Source organism: Euleptes europaea, chromosome 3 (assembly GCF_029931775.1).
Source record: "Euleptes europaea isolate rEulEur1 chromosome 3, rEulEur1.hap1, whole genome shotgun sequence".
In the NCBI taxonomy this organism is placed as follows: Eukaryota; Metazoa; Chordata; class Lepidosauria; order Squamata; family Sphaerodactylidae; genus Euleptes; species Euleptes europaea.
This window is the reverse complement of record NC_079314.1, coordinates 69,643,948-69,664,415: the sequence shown is the minus strand read 5'-3', so window position 1 is coordinate 69,664,415 and position 20,468 is coordinate 69,643,948. Positions and strand designations below refer to the sequence as shown.

Sequence of the window (20,468 nt, the reverse complement as noted above, 5' to 3'; positions counted from 1 at the left end):
CCTTGTAACCAATTTCAAGTCTAATTTTGAGATTCCATTTGACAAAATTATATTCTTGTATGGGGAAGGCAGAAGCCATGAAATGAGGCAGACGTGTGTGCCTTGCTTTTGTGTGACACGCAAGTTGTGCTTAACAAATGTTGTAGCTGTGGGCATTCTCGTATTCTTTATCGTTCTGCTCAATGTCCTTTGACAGCGCAGTCAGACAGTCTGACAGAGAATGGGATAAGTAGATTGAGAAATGCCACAGAATGCTTTATGAAGCCAACACCAGACGTGCACTGCCTCCTTTCCTTTCCTCCCTCCCCTTTAATATAAATTGATTTATTGAATCAAGCATAGAAGCCGTATAACAGAACCCCTGGGCTTTATCCTCCAGAGAGCCACCTAATAAAAGAGACCCAACTGACAGCCCTCATTAGCTTTGCCACAGATCCCAAGGCAGTATTTAAAGTGGCAGTGTCCCTTGCCTGGGTCTGAATTTATTTCTGAGCCAAGGCCAGTGAGTCTAATTAGCTTACTCGTTGTTTTCAGGTAAGTGGTCTCCAGGCTGGCCTCCAGGTTATGCTGGGCAATGAGAAGTCAGCACACCTCTGGTTTTCACCTGCTCTGTTATTGCTTGTTTTCAGATTCATGTAATTCAGGTGCATTTCCCTTTCCAAAGAGATATGGATTTGCCTAGGTTGTTTGTCAGAGTGATAATTATATGCTCTTGCTTTAGACTTCAACCTCTAGCTTTCTTACACAGAGCTGCAAGGCAGAGATCAATTCTATCATTAATTTTCTCTGATATGAGTTTCCTAATTTAATTACATGTTTTTAATTTAATAATTATGGGAGACACCTTAGTGCGCTGTTTGTGGAGGTGGGGATGCCCTTGGTATAATCAGAGCAATCCTCAGCAGCTGCTTGCGAACCAAGAGAAAGTTACATAAAATAGCAAGGGGGTAAATCAGATTTATCTAAACTCCTTTGAAAGGCATCCTTTCCAGTTCCCACCCCTCTGTATGCAGACAAGACATCACCCGGCTACATTCTGTCTGGACCGCAGCCTAGTGATGATAAATGGCTATTCACAACATGCATGTTCTGCATCTTTTCAAGATTTGCAGCTCTAGCTGCAGGAACAGCAGGGAAAGAGATGTGACCTGCTGCGCATAGCATATCTCCTGGCAGTGACAAATGGCTCCTCTTTCTCCAAGTGTACACAATCCATAGGAACAGGGGTAGAGTCTCTGGGGCAGGAAGAGCTGAAAACAAAACTAAGGAAATTCTGTAGTGTCTCCCCAACCACCACCGCCCTTTACTGCAGTTGTCTTAAGACTTGGCTGGCAAATTGCCCCAGTTTGAGCATCTTTGTACTGAATCTTCATTAGAAGTCATTTTTTCTGCATTCAAGGTGTAAACATATTTTGACTATTTTTTCCATAGCTTGACACCACACTCAACAGACTTTGAAATAAGTCATTCTAATGTCTGAACATGACTTGTTTATATTTATGTAACCCTACAAAATATTATGTAGGATTGTATGGTATAATAGCTAGAGAGCTGGGCTTGGAAGTTTACTTTCAAGATCTCTTAGTTATGAAGACTGCTAGGTAGAGTCTCTCTCTCTCTCCCCCCCTCCCCCTCCTGTGTTTCCATGCTTTAACAGTTTAGAAAAAGTCTGTAGCTTTTTCAGACTTTTTGCTAACTCTTGCATTTCCTGTATATCTGTTGTGCCTGCATTATAATTCAACTGGTGGAGCTGGGCTCTAAGCCGACATTTGGAACTGGACCTCCAAACTGTACCAGCTCTGGTCTGTTCCAAGAGTTTCCTGATGGTGCCATCTTCCCTTTGTTTTGAGTTGAGCCATATGTTCATGCTAGATTCTTTTCTTCATGCTTCATTTACATCCATTTCTTTTAAAACAGCTCTTTAGATATCGTTCAAGTCACCTTAAAACAATAAAAATAACTAAAACAATAGTTCAACAAAATATAGACTGACTCTTAATCCTACACTGATAAATGTGCTTCATTCTAACAATGAAGCAGCATCAATGTTGCTCTACCTTCCAATTTAAGATACCTGTGTGAAGATGCAGGAGGGTAAAACTGAGGGAAATTTATTCTAGACATGAAGCAGGGAGTCCTGGGGAGCAGCAGGTCAGTAGGGGCTGGAAAGAGCAAAACTGTTTTGGAGTTAAGAAAGGGTCTTTATAGTTCATGTAACACAGACGTGGCTGGTCCTTCTGCCCCCTGCCCACGTTTTCTTGGAGTATCAGCTGCCGTTATACTGCTGTTTAATTGGGTTATTAGTCTGAAGTTTTGGTCCTGTCCAAAATACCAGTTTTCAGCCTCAGTGTTGAACCCAAATGCAGGTTTCCGCCTATGATTGGCATTTAATGAGTAACAACCCTTTGCAAATGCTGGAGGAGAGGGGAGTGAAGGGAAATAGCAAGTTTAAGAAGTTCAGCATTTAGTATATATGAGGTCGCATTTGATTTTTAAAAGCCCCTTTGTTGTGATAGGGTACTGACAGATTTAAGACAGCTCAAAGCCACAAGCCATACTGCATTTTCATTTTTACAATGGCTTCTGTCATGCTTTGGCAAGGGCTAGTTTTCTTTTGAAGGCCATGGTTAGGAAAAGAAGGAGAAAATGGTAAATCTTCCATTTAGCTGTAATGTTATTGTTTGTTGCTGTTGGATTAAGCAGATCTCTCAAGAGGTGTTATATTGGCATGCTTTAAAAGGCTCTTCCTCTTCCATGTTTGTCTGTGTTCATGAGAAGACAGCACTAGTGTATTATATTTTTACACACTATGCACTTCCTATAAACGCTACAGACCGTGTAAACATTCTTTTTATTGCTTAAAGTTAAGTGAAATAATCCAGAAGGTTGTAGTTGTGTAAGATAAATATAGAGACTGCGTGGTGGTGTTTCAAGGCAGATCTATGGAAATTTTTTCAATGCTTAGTCGGCCTCCCTTTCTACAGCCCCAGATGGGCTGGTGGGAAAAAGAACTGCTTCCTCTTCTTTGACAGGTTTCGTGATGTCCTAGGGCAGGGATGAACATCCTTTTCGGGGGTGGTGGGATGGTCCATCAAAGGAAGGCTCAGGTGTGGGCCAATCCATAGCATTGGTCACGTTACTTCCAGCCAGAGTCACTTCTGGTCAGTGATTGGATTATCCTTGTGCTATCTCCTCACAAACAAGGTGGCAGGAGCTAGTGCAGTGACTGCCACTGCTTCAAAAAATGGTGAGGACGAGGCAACTACTGTGACTACCCTCTTAGTGTCGTTTACTAATTTTTGCTAGCTTCAGTAGTGAGGTAGCAGACCTAATAGCCCATACTAGCCTGATCTCATCAGAGCTTGGAAGCTAAGTAGAGTGGGTACTTGGATGGGAGACCACCAAGGAAGTCGGGCTGCTATGCAGAGGAAGGCAATGGCAAACAACATGGGGTCACCATGAATTGGTTGCGACTTGACAGCACATTTTATTTTTTACTTCAGTAGTGAGGAGGTGGTAGCTGGCAGGTTGAGAAGGTGTCCTCCCTCTTTACAAGCAGCAGACTGGGCTGCTTTTTTTTAGGGAGGAGGGCAGGTGGTGGCTGCTACCAGGTGCCGGCGGTGGCAGCTGACCAGGCTAATTGAGATCTCTTTGCTTACTGCAGGTTGCCAACCCCTGTCCTAGGTGCTGAAACATTAGCCAGATTGGTTAATCCAGAACCCCAAGCCAAATATTCTACACAAGTTATTTGAAAGAGCTGGGGTAGGGGTGGTGTTGTCCTGTTTTTAATCACCTTTGCTTTCTTTTTTTTATTTTCCACCCTCAGTATACCTGATTTTTACTCATTGGGGTTCAAACAACATTGGTAATAGTGTGATAGAAATGCATCTGATACGAACCTTCTTTTCTCTTATTGTCACTCCAAATCTTAAAAATGATTCAAGGTGGAAAGCAATTCTGTTTAGGAATTAGTGTGGAGCAGATCATTGTTGTATGTACCCATAGTGAACTAATCCTTAGTCTCTCACAATACCAGACCACATGCATGCAGCCTTACGGGGGGAGTATATCCACATGGCAGCCCTGCATGAGAATTGTTAGTAGGAATTTGTTTTCTTCAAGGAATTCTAAGTACCATAGTACTTAGTAATACCTTAGTAGCCCTCAGATAATTGAGAAGTAGTAGGAAGATATGTCAGGGATAATTTCTGGCAGCATTGAATGTCATAAGGTTGAGTGGGCTTGAACAAAAGTTTAGCCATATCTTGAAACTTTCTTTAATGCTCTGTATCTTTTAGACCTGGTTTATGCTGTTTTGAGCTACTAACCCTGTCATTTTTTATAGCTGCCAAATAGTAATGTTATTCACTTCTTTCCTCTCATGATAATACATTGCTGTACATGGATCTGGAAGTCTTTGGTAATCAGGATATTTCCGCAATTTATATTCATGCTTTTTTAAAAGCCACGTGTTCATCTTCTCTTTCTGTAGAATTACCTAATGTAATTTTGTATTTTTATTATGGCCAAATAGCAAAACTCTAAGGGAAAACACAAATTGAAAGAAATCAACAACATATTGGAAAGGAGGATACATGGAATAGCAAAATAAAAATGCAGTCCCCAGTGTGAGGGCACTGGGTCACTAACTGAGTGCAAGCTTTATAAAATGGTGTTTATTCTCCTGCAGGGCATACAAAACCATTGAAGAAGATGACTTGAAATTTCCCCTTATATACGGAGAAGGCAAGAAGGTAGGCATAAGTGTTTTGTCGTTTCAAAGGAATGTAGGGCCTTCTGCAGTTTACCATTCTGTTTAGCCCCTAGCAGTTAGTTCAGTGTTTTCCACTCTTCCTCTTTTTTTCACTCTGACAGTTTGAAAGAATATTGTGCCTGCTGTAAATCAGTTCCTGTTGTCTGATGGGGGGAGAGGAAATAGGCAGCATATTTGAAAAAGCAGTTTAATATTATTTACTGCTGAATTCAGTTCCATAAACTCTTAATGAATTTTGTTTCGTTTCGTTTTGAGGAATCGGGGCAATTGGAGAAGAAATCATTTATTTTGTTTGATTTGCAGATAACTCTACAATCTGATTGTAAAGTTAAATGTTTGGCAAATAAGGTGTAAGCTAAAAAGCTGGAAAAGTCAAAGTGTGGGTGTAATTTATTTTTAAGCATGGCAGAGGTATTCCTAGTGAACTTCACTCCGTTTAATTCTTTTTTTTTAAGTAATAAAATTCCTTTTCAGAAGTGGGGGAGAGGGTGCTGTGCAATGACTCAACTGAAGTAGCAACATACTGCCACTACATAATTAGGAATAGCAAGGTTATCAGCATTGATCCCAGCAAGCCTGAGAGATGTAGTTCTTGGATCAAAAGGACACTGAGGTCTCAGATCTCTGGCCTTGGCATGTTCACTGTGTTCCTAAGCAGTGGTTCCCCAACAGTTTTAACTGCTTATCTGAATTTTGTAAAATAGCTAGTCTTCAGAATTAATCTAGTTATGCAAGGCTTGATCCTGCTGTGGCTTATCAGTATGTGTTGATAAGATTTTTTGTTTTCAAACTATTTGCACTCATGATACTTTTAATTTATTTTCTCCTTGTTTTATTGGTCTAATGGGTTTTTTTGGTTGTTAATATTGTCAATGTATTAGATCCAATATTGAGAGTGCTTAGAATTAGTAAAAACAGCTACAAGCTTCATAAACAAATGAAAGAATACCATTCTCCCACTAAATGACCTTGTGATAATCACAGTGGTGATGCAGATATTTCTGCAGGGTTGGTAAAGAACATTTGTTCAAGCTGATTGTTTTGTAAAGGAGACTGGCATGCCTAAGTGGTATTAAGTGAAAAAGGGAAGTTCTCACAATGGAGAAGTCACAATGGAGTTCTCACAATGGTGAAAAATTGTTAGCTCTCACAACTGAGGGATGTGAGCAGCAGGAACCCTCGAGGATCTGTGTTGTGACCAGTGCTTTTCAACTTGTTCATCAGCGACCTGGAGCTGGGGTTGAACAGCGAGGTGGCCAAGTTTGCAGATGACACCAAATTATTTAGGGTGATTAAAACAAAAACTGATTGCAAAGAGCTCCAAAAGGCTCTCCAAACTGGAGGAATGGGCATTAAAATTGTAAATGAGATTCAATATGAGCAAGTGTAAAGTGATGCATATTGGGGCAAAAACTCCCAACTACACATATACACTGATGGGCTCTACTCTGGCAGGAACAGACCAACAGAGGGATCTTGGGGTGGTAGTGGTTAGCGCGATGAAAATGTCAACACAGTGTGTGACTGCTGAGAAAACAGCAAATTCCATGTTGGCCATAATTAGACAAGGAGTTGAGAATAAAACTGCTGCTATCATATTGACCTTATACAATCTGGTGAGACCATACTTGGAATACTGTGTACAATTCTCGTCACCACACCTAAACAAAGATATGGCAGAGCTTGAGAAAGTGCAGAAAAGAGCAACCAAAATGATCAAGGGACTAGAGCAACTGCCCTATGAGGAACAGTTAAAACACTTAAGGCTGTTTTGTTTAGAAAAAAGGCGAGTAAGGGGAGACATGATAGAAGTCTATAAAATTATGCATGGTCTGGGGAGATGGATAGGGAGAAGCTTTTCTCTGTCTCTCTTAATACTAAAATGCGGGGTTATCTGCTGAAGCTGAAGGGTAAGAGATTCAAAACAGACAAAGGGAAGTATTTTTTCACACAACATATAATTAAATTGTGGAACTCTCTGCCCCAGGATGTGGTGATGGCTGTTAACTTGAAAGGCTTTAAGAAGGGAGTGGACATGTTCATGGAGGATAGGGCTATCCATGGATACTAGTCAAAATGGCTACTAGTCATGATGCATACCTATTCTCTCCAGTATCAGAGGAGCATGCCTTGAACACAGGCAGGATAATGCTGCTGCAATCATCTTGCTTGTAGGCTTCCTAGAAGCACCTGTTGTCCACAGTGTGAATAGACTGCTGAACGTAATGGGCTTTGGTCTGATCCAGCATGGCTTTTCTTATATTCTTATGAGTTTGGTTCAAGTACTGACATGTAATAGCTGTACATGTCAGGCCCATTGTGAGTCTAAAGTCCTTGATAAATTCAAGGTAGTTGATACGCAGTTGAAACTTATTGCAGGAAAGATTATGCAACTGTCACTGGCCAGGATCAATAAGTATCACAGAACTAGTTGTGCACGCCCAAGGAACCTACGAAGCTACTTTTCAAACAGTAGCTTTCCATTTTGCCTGACAGCCCTCTGGAAGCCAAGCAGAGTTTCAAAAGTAGCTTGTAATGTTGTGTAGGGGTCTGCCATTCAATTAATGGAAGTCTCACTAGGCATGTACTCATAGAAGAGTGTTTTGGATCTCAGCTAGCCCCTTATTAAGGCAAAAGAAGATGAAGAAAACAGAGGTGAAACTGTGGCTTTGTTCAGTTTCCTATACTAGCAACAATTTGTTGAAATACCGTGAACCTCTTGGATACACAAAAGAGGTGTACATCATCTTTTGTGGGACATGATGGAGGTGGCGGTATTAGCTCTGCTAGAGTCATTGAATGTGATTGTTGTTGCTGCTTAACAGCTCTCGCACAAATACCTTTCAGAGTATGCTTTTAAATTGTGACGTGTCCTCATTCCCAGGCTCGTGTCATGGCAACTATTGGAGTTACGAGAGGACTTGGAGATCACGACCTGAAGGTGCATGACTCAAACATCTACATCAAGCCTTTTTTGTCTTCATCTCCAGAGGTAGAACATTAATATCTTCATTAAGGTCACAGGAAGAGGGAAATATCTGATTTTCTGAAGCACAGACCCAAAAAAACTACTTGCTAGGTAGAATGAAGGAAGTCATAATGACTTAAGGAAAAGATGATCAAACTTCATCCTTTGCGGCTAAGGCTGCTAGACAGTGAAGCTCAATTGATGGCTATCTGCTGGTATTTAGATAGCTCATAAAGCATTTGGCACAGCGTTCATATAAAAGACATGGAGCCATAAGTGGAAAGTTGGCATGCTGCACTGGAAATTGGCTTCAGGGCAGGAAACAAACAAGCATTGTTTGGGTTTATTTTGTACACAAAAAAAATCTTAAAAGGAGGTTAATTGGTAAGTGCTGCAGTTAGTAGTGCTGGGACCATTTTTTAATTATTTACATATAAATTACTTGGATTATATTGAAAGACATTTCCATATTTGCCAGCAAAACAGAAATGTAATGCTTGACATAATAAACAACAATGCAATTAAGAGGGAATTTATTTTATTGGAGTAGCTTTGATGATCAATACTAAAGTAGCTAAGTGCAGAACACTGCCTACATTGATGGTTTTTCTCTGATTCTATAGAGGGGAATAGGCTGCTTCAGGAACTTAGCATATCATGGCCTGTTTAGTTGTTAAAATGTGTTTTCTCAGAATTTACTTTATTGGTTTCATTTATTTAAAAATGTATATACTACATTGCTGTCACAATGAAAACATCAATGCATTAAAATATTTAAACATATGAAACAAAACAGTCACAATAAAAACAGCAGTGAATCCAAAACCACTAACAACCATATTACCGGAAGGGGGGGGGGCTGAGTAACTCAAAGTTAACTGGCTTCCCCTTTCAAACAATCACTTTTGTATAGTGTGTGATCATTTCTTAGGGAAGAAGACATCCCAGAAGAACCACTTGGCTCCACAAATTTCAAGGGTGATAATGAGCAAAGGAATGTTCTGTGGCAAATTTAGTTAGGTGTGTATTTCTGCTTGAATGTAGCATAAAGGGAGATAACTGGTATCTGTGCCTTTAGATAAATCAAAATGGCAAATGTCTGTGCTCTTTGTTGGGTGCTATATAATACAGCCAAGAATTCAGGGAGTAGTCTAGGAAAAGACAAATATCTCAAACAGTGCAAGGTGCATTCTATAGGTAGGAAAGGTAGGAAACCAACATAAATATCCTGTGTTGTGTGGAAATGGGACATACAAAGTCCTGAAGTGGTGCCTTAAAATATTATAATGTCCATATAGAAGTTATATGAACACATGAAGCTTCCTTACATTTAAATGTACTGTCTGAAGGAGTGGGCAAGCTATGGTATGTTCTTAACCTTCTAATAGGAAACATGGGAGGTATGTGGTAGCAAAAGGAAGCCACTAACAGCCAACCTGCTACAACCTTCTGCATCAAATATTATTATATCCATTCAGTTTTTACTTAAGGAGTGTTTTAAGGCACTACTTCAGGACATCGGATGTCCCATTTCCATACAACACAGGATATTTAAGTAAAAACTGAATGGATGTAATCATATTTGATGCAGAAGGTTGTAGCAGGTTGGCTGTTAGTAGCTTCCTTTTGCTAGCACACATCTTCCACTTTTCCTATTAGAAGGTTGAGAACATACCATAGCTTGCTCACTCCTTCAGACAGTACATCTAATTGTAAGCCAGCTTCATGTGTTCATATAACTTCTAAATGGACATTATTATATTTTATAACTAATCCTAGAACTGATATTTTCAGTCCACTGCTTTCATATCTCCAAGCTTGCTACCCCACTAGCTACTCTACTTGTTTTCTGCTTTCTTCATCAGCCACAAATTAAACAACAAATTACCCCTCCACAGAATTTTCTGGGTTAATTCTTTTGATGGACTCTGAATTCAGTCAACTTTGGTGCAAGGGGAAATGTTGCACACTTGTTTCCTCTCCAGTTCACAGATAAAACTTAAGCATTTAACATTTTGGCCATGTATTACATCTACCGGTAGTTTTTCATATAAATGTGAAAGGTGTAAATGCCCTTCAAGTCAACTAGAAAATAGTTCTGAGATCCTGCACATGGATCTTGTTAGCTACCAAATCAGCTGTATTAGCTTGATATTTTTCTTTCCCAAATAGGTACATCTATTTTTTTTTTATAAAAAGGGAAGATTTGGTATTAGCCCACAGCAGTTTGTGCAATTTTGTGTTCATCAGCTAGATTTAACTATAATTTTAAAGGGACTACCTTGCTATAAAAGGCTGAAGCAACCGTATGCGTTTTCTGGGATACCATATGTTTAAATTTCAACAGGAATGAGATTAAACCTGGTATCAGGATGTTCTCTATCTTGATTAGTGAAATAAAGAAATGATTAGCACTGATTTAGTTTGTTACATTTATCATTCTTTGCTGCTGTAATGTTTGATGGTATCTGGGTGGTATATGTTTTGGTGTGTCCTTTGGTAGAGGACTTGCCTGTTAACTGGATTTTATTTTTGGCTAGAGGAGTACACAATTAAGTGTGTGTCTGGTTAGTTTGCTTTTAAGTCCTTAATTGCATCTTTCCCTTCCCTTAGCAAATAACATTAGAACCATTAGTTTACTCCAGTTTTCTCCACAAATTACAGGAAAGTAGAAATTTTGCATTGGGGGGTGTAACTCCACAAAGAGGTCTCTCTATATTTTCTACTCCTGGGTTTCTAAGAGTAGCAACACACAGGGGAGAGATGATAAACAGCTTCATCTAGCAATGCTGTAGCGTATTCGCAACATATCAGTAGAGCATCGACCCTGTCAGCCACAAGGATAATGGAGCTCTACAGGCCAGGTGCACCTTTTCCAAATCTTCATCCAGATAATAATTTCCTCTTGTCTGCTGTGACAAGGTTGCTTCATTCCTTTTAAAGTACAGTCACTGCTGGAGTAATTAAAGTGCTCGGTTAGTGGTTCAGAAGGACTCCTGAAGGTTTTGCTTTCAGAATTCAAGGCCAGGTGGTTTGACAATGGGGGGTTGAATGCAGGCAAATAGAAGATCTCACAGAAGGGTCATAAATTGGCATGCTGCTATAATGAAACTGAGCTATTTAGCTGAGGAGTATATTCTAGATGCCACATTCAACAAGCTGTCAGCGTCAAAGATCAGACTTAGGCTACATGTCTGTGCTGGTGACTATAAAAAAATATTGTGATGTGTGAGAATGCTTTCATCTACTTCATATTCTGCCAAAGCAGTTGAAAATGCTGTGTGGATCCATCCAGCTTTTTCACTCAATCTCACTCAGTTCCTATTGTTGCTACAGCCCCTGTCCCAAATGGATTTTGTCTATGAACCATCTATGATGCCTAGCATAGCATTGTTTGATGTCAAAGGGAACCATCCTTCCTCTTAACAAGCAGAAAAGCTAGCTGGGTCCAACCTATAGGTATTTTCTGGTTGAATAAACAAGTCAGTGGCACCTTAAAGACCATAACAACATTTGTTAAGCGCACATCATATAACATGGCTACCCTTTTGCAATTTTTGGGTTGGCTATGCAGGACCTGTGCTGGTGGTTTTTCTTGGTTGCCATGTAGCTGATCTGCCTTGACTTTAGAGGAGGAAGGAGGATGACTTCTGTAGATGAGGGAGGAGGAAGACTGCTGAAGAGCTCCTAACTTTTAAAATTATACGAACTTTTGTTGAGTTAGAGAAGAAGCTACCACAAGTGACCTCGCATGCAGTCCAGCAGCATTGCTTGCTAGAACCTCAGTTCCTAAATATCTTCTCTTTAGTATGTGAATTTCTTACATCAGGTAGAGTTGCTTTTCTGCCCACATTTGATACAACTTGTTAGTCTCAGAAAGGCCCCTTCAGCAAATGCTGTTGCTTTTTTCCTCTCATTTTGCTTTCAGGTGAGAGTGTATGATCTTCTCCAGTTTGAGCACGGCCCAGATGATGTCCTGATCTTAGCTACAGATGGACTCTGGGATGTACTATTAAATGAAGAAGTGGCAGAAGCTGTGACTAACTTCCTACCAAACTGTGACCCTGATGATCCCCACAGGTTTGTAGTTTTGCCTGTTGTTAATATTTCTTTATGAAGGAAGTATTCCTGCCATCCCATGAATAAGCATTATCTTTATTTAAAGTCTGTTTTAGTAGCTGTTTTTAGTTGAGGATGGCCAATAAACTAAAAAGAACACAAAAGGCACTCATATAATTCTTCAGGCGTACCTATCATTTCCTATACTATGAAGCTTGTGTATCATCAAATATTATGTCTATAGACAAAATTACACATGCTACATAGTTTGAATTAGAGAGGTCTAAAGGTTGTAGATTCATTCAACCATCTTTGTTTTCTTCATGAGTTTTCAAAATCACTCCATGGTGAAATCCATGACTGGATTTTGTATCTAGATTTGGTATATGTTTAGCTCCCTACCACCACATGAATGGTATCTTTGTTAGGAAAGAAGTGTAATTAAACAAGAAGGAATACCAGAGTGGGTGAATAGTCCATAGGGCCAGCTCTTAATTAAGCATGATGTTGATCCTTGAAACATGCCCATCAAATAGTAAATATTCTTGAATTCTAAATGTACTGCCATTGTGGAAAACGCAAGCTTCTCTTCTTCTGAATTGAGATTGTTTCAGCTAAGTACGGAGGGTGATCAAATTGTGCACAATCTGCCTCCTGAGAAATTTACAGTGAGATTGCCTTGAGGCTAATCTAGCAGAAGCATATCTACCTTTCTCCTGCAGTTCAATAATTGTAAGCAATAAATATGTTAAGACCCTGGAAAAAGTTGGAAAGTGTTGGGAGAAAATTTTCTTCTCTCCCAGGATTGCTATCTTCCAGATAGAGCCTGGAGATCTCCTGGAATTACATCTGATCTCCAAACAACAGAGATCAGTTCCCCTGGAAAAAGTGGCTGCTTTGGAGCGTGGACTCTATGGCATTTAACCCCGATGGGGTCCTTCCCCTCCCCAAACTCTGTCCTTCCCAGTCACCATGCCTATATCTCCAGGAATTTCCCAACTTGTAGTTGGCAACCCTACCCCACCCCATTTCTGGGAATGTTACATCTCTGATCAGCTTGTAGATAACATGAAATTTTCCTTTGCTTTATAAAGCAGCTATCGGGAGAAGTTGGATACAAATATTTTAGGCCAGAAAGCTATATGGAAGCATATAAAAATGCCACAGACAAAATTAATTTTTATTTAATCCATATAGCCTGTATTTGAACAGGGCACTTGATGGGGGTGGGGAGGCCAAAACGTGGCAGGATATTATTTCCTTTATTTATATACTACATTTCAATACTGCTTTTTCTCATTGCCGAAAGTGGTTTACAGTAAAACAGATTAAAAACAACCCACATATCTCAACATATTGAAATACTAACATGTATGAGTGCATCTTTCAACTCATTTGCAGTCAGTGGCTTGAAGCCTTATTATGTTACACACTCACAGAAGGCACTTCTGGGTGGTGGTGGTGATTTTACCAGTTCCCCTTCTGCTACCAAACCCTACTTTGCTCCCCACAGTGTTCCCTGGGGTTTATTTTGAAGATGTTAAGGCTCAGGGGGAAAAGTGAAACAATCACATTCTAGCATATTAACTTATTCCAAAATTATTTACTCTTACACAAAAAATGTATTATTAATATATGTTGAAAATGATGCAATTTCTTACATCAGTAATATAAGTTTAGGTTTGATAGGAAAGTAAGTATTGTATATATTTCAATTCCCCCTCCTCCCAAATTTCTGGTTTTTTTTCCCCTGAACAAAAATAGCATTTTTTCCTGTGGCTTCAAAAATTTCAGAAATCTTACACACAGGGCAGGATTTCAAGCCAGTATCAACATAGCAATAAACTCAGAACACTTTATAAGGGGAGAATAACATTTCCTTGTAATTTATCTCAGGTGAAGTGCCTTACAGTGACTTAAAAGCAGAACAAAAACTTCATTCCACACATAAATAGTACTTGGACAGAGCCAATGCTACTTAGACTGCTATATCACTAACCTTCCCTTCTCATCTTCCTTCCCTATTTTAATGTACTATGTGGATGGTAGAGTAGACTTTCTTATCTTAGGGCATAGATAAAAGAAGTAATCCATTCCAGGATAATATTTTGTCATCTCTACAATACTTCCTGTGATCAATATTAGAAGCTTCAGCAACAGCAAACAGATTGTGGAGGGAAATACTGTTCCAATTAAATGCTTCACTAGGGAGAACTTCTTGCTTGAAAGCTACTTCAGCAATTCTGTAAAGTTGCCTTGACAGTTGAAATCTAAATTCACTGCATTAATGAATAAAGCATTTAGTAATGGACTGCTACAGATAGTTGTCTCTAAGTTCCTGAAACACTCTACTGTTGCTGAGGATAAACACTGATCCTCTTATTCTAGCTCTTGATATGCTGTGCTTTACAGCTGTCTGCAGTTATTGCCTACTCTTTTATTTTATCATTAGCAGTCTGTTTTCCCTATGTTATTTATATTCTCTTGGAGAGTTTTGTGACTCAGACAACTTATACTGAACGTAGTAGCTTTTATTATCTTTAAAACAGCAGCAGTATCTTTGTATTAGCTATAATAGCTACATTCTTTTCTACCATATTTTTACTTAGCATAGACCTTAGTATCTAAAGAATGAGTATAACATTAAAATATATCAAATAAAATAGAACAAAAGGGATACCCATGAGGATGCATGAGACAGGGAGAATCTTAACACCCAACTAGCCCCCACTTCCTCCCATCTTGCTTGTCCCCCCACCACTTCTTCTCCCCCCTCAACCCTGTCATTCTGTCCTCCCTCCCCGTCACTGATTCTCCCCTCAGCCACTCTGTACTTAAAAGCATGCCTTGTGTATTGGGGTTGGCTAGCCTAATGTTGCAAGATCTCAGTCAACGCTTCTTTTGACATTGTTGTGCACACATAACTCTTCCATTTGGGAGGAGTTTTAAACCTCCTAATCTTTCTTTTTTTTAGATTTGGGATTTTTCTACAAATCTGGTGGTCCCCCAGCTTTGAACAATAACACCTTCCTTTCTCCTATCTGGTCCAATTGTGTAGGTTTCCTAAATAAATGTTTTGATTTATGATCTGGGACCAAGTTAGGGATTAGATACATACAAATATATTTATGCCTTTTAGGCTTTTATTATTGTCTACAAATTTTGACAGGATCTCTCCCAGTCCCTCATGAAAAGAATATTCAAGAAATGACTCAAGGAGATCATCTTTTGTATGTGCCACTGTACAATAAACAGCTATGTCTGTTTAAATTCTAACCAGCTTTTTCTGCTGTTGACTCTGGATCTGCTCTCTCTTTTCTTGCCAAACATCTTGCAGCAGTTAACAACTAGAGGTAAGGGACCTAGGGAGTAGGGACAGGTCAGTTGCTCAGGTTTGCAGTTGGGCTATTTGTAGACCCACTTCTGAGAATTATTCTTGCTTATGATGGATTTTTATTAACTCTACTTGGCATGAAGAGTTACCCTTTCTATCAAAGTCAGAGCTGGTTCACCCTGCCATATTGTTGCATGTGACTATAAGGTGGATTGTTGAAGCAGAGAGCTAGCAACTCGTTCTGTGATCACTGCTGTGCTGTCCAGCAGCTGCAGTTGTTGCTTGGATTGCCCAGATTTCCCTGAATGGAAGTAGAGGGAGGATTTTCATTGATTTCCTTCTGAATTATTCCTCATGGTGTACCTGGGGGTCCCCTGAAGAGTCGCCAACTCCAGGATGGGAAATTCCTGGAGATTTCAGGGGTGGAGCCTGGGGAGGGACTTCAGTGGGGTATAATATGATGGAGCCTACCCTCCAAAGCAGCCGTTTTCTCCAGGAGAAAGAATCTCTGTAGTCTGGAGATCAGTTGTAATTCCTGGGGAACTCCAGGCCCCTCCTCTCCCCTGTCCTGTCTCCAGGCCCCTCAGCCTCTGTCCCCAGTAGCATTATTTTGGGCTGTAGTAGGAGACCAAAAAGTCATGTTGATAGAAATCCCTTTCATCCATGGAAATTACTGGAGGATCCAAGTTGTTAACACGTATCTCGGAAATTGTGGCTGGTGCAACATATAGTAGCATATTTTCTAACACAGCTTGGTTAGATTGAGAAGCACCCTATTGGGTCTTCATGATGACTTTTGATAAGTCATTTAGGAACAATTCCAGATGCTTATTTTAACATTAAAAAGCTGACATTGGATTGAACATTGTGTGTTAAGTGCTGTCAAGTTGCTTCCAAATCATGGTGACCCTATGAATCAATGTCCTCTTTGACAGCCTTGCTCAGATCTTGCAAATTGAGGGCTGTGGCTTCCTTTATTGCGTCAATCAATCTCTTATTGGCTCTTCCTCTTTTCCTGCTGCCTTCAACTTTTCCTAGCATGATTGTCTTTTCTAGTGACTCTAGGGATTGGATTGAACACTACATCTCATAAAGGCTTTGTTTTCCCATGACCTATCATATCTGATAAGATCAGCCTAAGATGGTAGTCTTATCAAGTATAAGCAGAAAAGGCTCATGTAGAATTCATGATGGCTGTTCCTGTGTTCTAGAAACTTTCTGTAAGTATGTTATATCTGCCAATTCAACTACTCAGTTGTTCTATAAAGACAGAACATGTGGAATGGTGTCCCTCTAATGTGATAAAGCTTTATTTTTCTACTTCTCTGATTTGTGGCTTTTAAAAAAAACTTGTAGGTACACGTTAGCAGCTCAGGATCTGGTAATGCGAGCCAGGGGAGTGCTGAAAGACAGAGGCTGGAGAATATCCAATGACAGACTGGGCTCAGGAGACGACATTTCTGTGTACGTCATCCCTTTAATACATGGGAACAAACTGTCATAAAAGGAGCACCAATACTTGTTGTGGGCAACGTGTGCTTTTCAGTAAGGACCTTTGGAAAAGGCAGGCTGCTAAGAAATAACAATAATGATTTTGGATATGTTCTATTCTAAACTTGGCTGGACTGGGGAACATTTCTACCTTAATTGTAGGGGCTGGATTGTATATGATTGAAAGTATCTTGTTGCAGCTTCCCTATATTAATGTCTTTTGGTGTATATCAGGGCCAGAACTTCAATGCTGCTAGCATTATTAGTGATTCCTTTTTGATCCCTCCTGGTGAGGACCCTATTGTGATCTGATAAATTACTCTTTCCAGTTCAATGTAGCCTGAAAATGTTAGTTGGATGTAAAGTGGAAACTGGTAAAGTAGCCAGTCTTCATCCAAATTAACTTTTCTTTAGAACAAGTAAATGTATAACATATTAAGGTGAAAAAGATCTGATCTGACAAGTATGAGATGCAATTTTTTAAAAACTACTAATATTTTAGTGGGCAACTTCTAAAGGAATCTATTTATGAACATGAATTAAAGCTTTTTTCCTCTTGTAGCTTATCTTTCAATTCTTGGAACTTTGCAGTTAATTTTATATATTTAGGTGGTAAAGCCATTTTTTTTCTCTGAACTTGTCTAATTTATAGAAGCTGTTAGCAAAGTTGCCTAAGAGGAGTATGAAAATTGTTTGGTTTGGAAATATTATTGTTCTTTTTCTTTCTTTTTTCTTCCCCTGTTGGGATTTTTGTGTCTGTAACTATGATGTAGCAGATTGGGAGAAATCTTACTTTAGAAAGATTTTCCCAGAAGTAAACATTTCTTTGGCTCCAGACATTTTCATTCATTGAATGTTTCTGTCTGTTGAACATATATCCTGTTGAAAGGATCATTACATTCATACGGTGTAATCATTTCTTGTACTTAGCAAATTTTTGTTTTCTAAGTCTATTCTTTATCTAGTACTAGAGTGTTTTGGAACTATCCTATAGAACAAATCTTTCCGTCCTTTCTTACTAAACTACAGCATTAATTTCTTTTGCTGCTTCTGTAATCACAGGTGAGATATTGTATTGGAGGTTAGTGACACTTGATAGTGTAAACTTAGAAGACAGAGAAAAGAGCCTTTTATAAAGGCAACATGTATTGGCTTGTTTGCTGTTCTGCCTACTGTGCTCTCAATATAGCCACATAGTATGAGGATAAAAGAATTAAGCAAAAGTATTATATTTACCTGCACAATATCTTTATTCTACAATGGGATTTCTATGTAGCTTTACCATCATTTGAACAGTTACAAGTGGCTAGAAAGCCAGGTTCCCCAGATTGTGCCTCCAAAGCCAAGGACTTTACCACTACAGTCTAGACCATCCATTAAAGGTAAAGAGTGGCTTGTACACTGGAAAGAAGACAATGCTTGAAACTAGTTGAGAAACTGAGTGGGTATATTCTTGGAATTACTATTTAGCAGATGACTGGCCTCAACTGTTCTTCCTAAAAGGGAGGCTGCTTGTTTTAAGAAGAGAATAATGAATGGCCCCATGATCTATTTAGCTAATTGTTTTCCTAAATAGAGTTGGTCTGGAAATAATTATTTGCTTAAATAATAAATCGTATATTTCTCCTGGTACAGATGTTTAATTTAAGCTGCTATGTAAGGCATATTCAGATACAAAGGCCTCTTCCAACAGGCCACTTCAGAAAGCTTCAGTCTGAAATTGAACAGTTCAGAAGATAATTTCCTTCTAACATGAATTAAATCTCATTGTTGTCAAAGAAATGTGTGTTAGACATGGTTATGTCTGGTGTACAACATTTTATAAGAAGCAGATGTTTCCTAAACCAGAGCCATTTGACAAGACAGCAGTGAAAATATTTTCAGTATATTAGTTCTGTACTTCCTTCCACCTGCTCAGATCACTTTCTATTACCATTGCCTCAAAAACTCCGGGTGTGGTGTAGTTTAGAATTCACTTCCATATAAACTCTTTATCTAGATAAACATTCACTGTATCTTATTTTGGACATTACCCTGTTTTCCACCACTTTTGAATGCAAGTATGGGCCCTGGAAACAATTTACAGACCTTACTATCTTTCCTCATTTTGTGAGGTGATAACTGGAAGTGTATTTTTTGTACAGGATCATCCAGAATGAGAAGATTTTTGCCATTGCAGAAACACCACAGATAGAATTTATCTTAAAGTAATCTTGATTATAGCTCTGAAAGAGATTTGTCATGGTAGATGGGCATCACAATGAGCAGTAGCAGGAATAGAATGTATTCAAAACTAATATATTATCTAGACTGTTACGTTCTATCACATCATAGTAAATGGCACTTATCTGAAACATGTTAATGAAAGCTTCATTTCCTGTGTTGTATGTGTTTTTACATGACTTTATCCAGATTTAATGGTACAGTTGCAAGCCCTATTTAATTTACCTAATCTGCAATGGAAAATGTATATCCTATTAGTAACATCTTCAAAGTAATTTTAGTAATGTCAGTTGTATTAAATGAAGCAGCATGAAAATGCTTGAATCAATTTTTTTTTAAAAAAAAAACCACAAATATTGCCACTAGTCAGATAAATGAACGGTTTATATAAAGTATTGTACAGGTGGATTCTTTGTCTTCTATTTACTTGCAAAAAATATCTCACCCAATTCAGTGATTTTGCCTAGATAAAGCTGAATCGGTTGTAAAGAGCTTCTGGGAGAGACTAATGGATAACTCAAGAGTTCTATAGAAAAACATAGACATTTGCACCCTTAGAACGAACTCAGCATTGATTCTGAAGCTTTTAAACTGACCTTCTCTAAAAGGCACAGTCAAGACATGGTTCTCACATACTTTTAGAGCTCCTTTAGGACATTAATGTTACCTTATATTAAAACATTTCAGATTTTGTTCCAAAGAATGATACTTCTGAGATAGTAATGCACTTTCCAGATGAACATATTTTATAAGAGCCTGTGTGTTTTACTACTGGGTTGCAACACCAAACATTTGTGAAAGTGAGTAGAAAGCTATGCAAATCATATTGCCAAAAGCAAGTTCTAATATGACAGCAAAGCTCTGTCCACACTTCCCTAACAAGTATTTATATTAGACATTCATGTGTAAAGTGATACTTAATCAGTTTTGTTAATCATAACATGGAGTTTGGTATTATCTATAAAATAATCAAGCTGTGTTCATACTGCGGCTACTACTTAAGCAGTTTTATAACTCAAAACACTGCTGAAAACTGTAAAAAAGTAATCGGGTTACAGTGTGCATCATTGTGGTAAACAGTTATGGGATATTAAAAGACTCTTAGACATAGATGAGAGGTAGAACAAAAGCGATGGTGGATTAGACAAACTGTCATTGTATTACAATACATTTTTAACAGTATTGGTCACTAATCATTTGAAAAACTCCCAAAAGGGAAATTAGGTGAATCCAATTTCTTATATTGCATGTCTTACAAAGGCCAGATTTAGAAGAGCATTAGGCAAGTATACATTGGTTGGCTGAAGGTTAAAGGTGAAGTTTATTTGCATTATGGAGAATTCAGACTACAAGATGATCGTCGTAGGCCTGCAAATTCTAAAATCTGCAAGTGCTAAGGCTCCTTGTAATTGACCAAACCACCAAGTAATAATTACAGGAATTGCACATGAGAAACCTCATTAAATCACTCATCTGCTTCTCCTCCTACCATTAAAAAATTCTGGGAAAAGCTCATTCCAAATAAAGGGCATTTTTAAAATTCAGTAACAACATTGAAATAAAATGCAACTTCTTAGAGAATTTTTCCATTATGATTAAATTCAATAGCTGTAGCCCAA

General features: G+C 38.7%; 1 protein-coding gene across 1 annotated transcript in view; it reads left to right on the top strand.

Moving 5' to 3' along the window:
* Positions 1-16,898, top strand: part of PPM1H (protein phosphatase, Mg2+/Mn2+ dependent 1H) — an 88,531-nt gene extending 71,633 nt beyond the window's left edge. The window contains exons 7-10 of the mRNA XM_056847637.1: positions 4,691-4,754; positions 7,659-7,766; positions 11,671-11,822; positions 16,492-16,898. Of these exons, the coding sequence (XP_056703615.1) occupies positions 4,691-4,754; positions 7,659-7,766; positions 11,671-11,822; positions 16,492-16,639 (472 nt within the window). The 3' untranslated portion in view covers positions 16,640-16,898. The remainder of the gene's footprint in view (positions 1-4,690; positions 4,755-7,658; positions 7,767-11,670; positions 11,823-16,491) is intronic.
* The last annotated feature ends 3,570 nt before the right edge of the window (positions 16,899-20,468 follow it).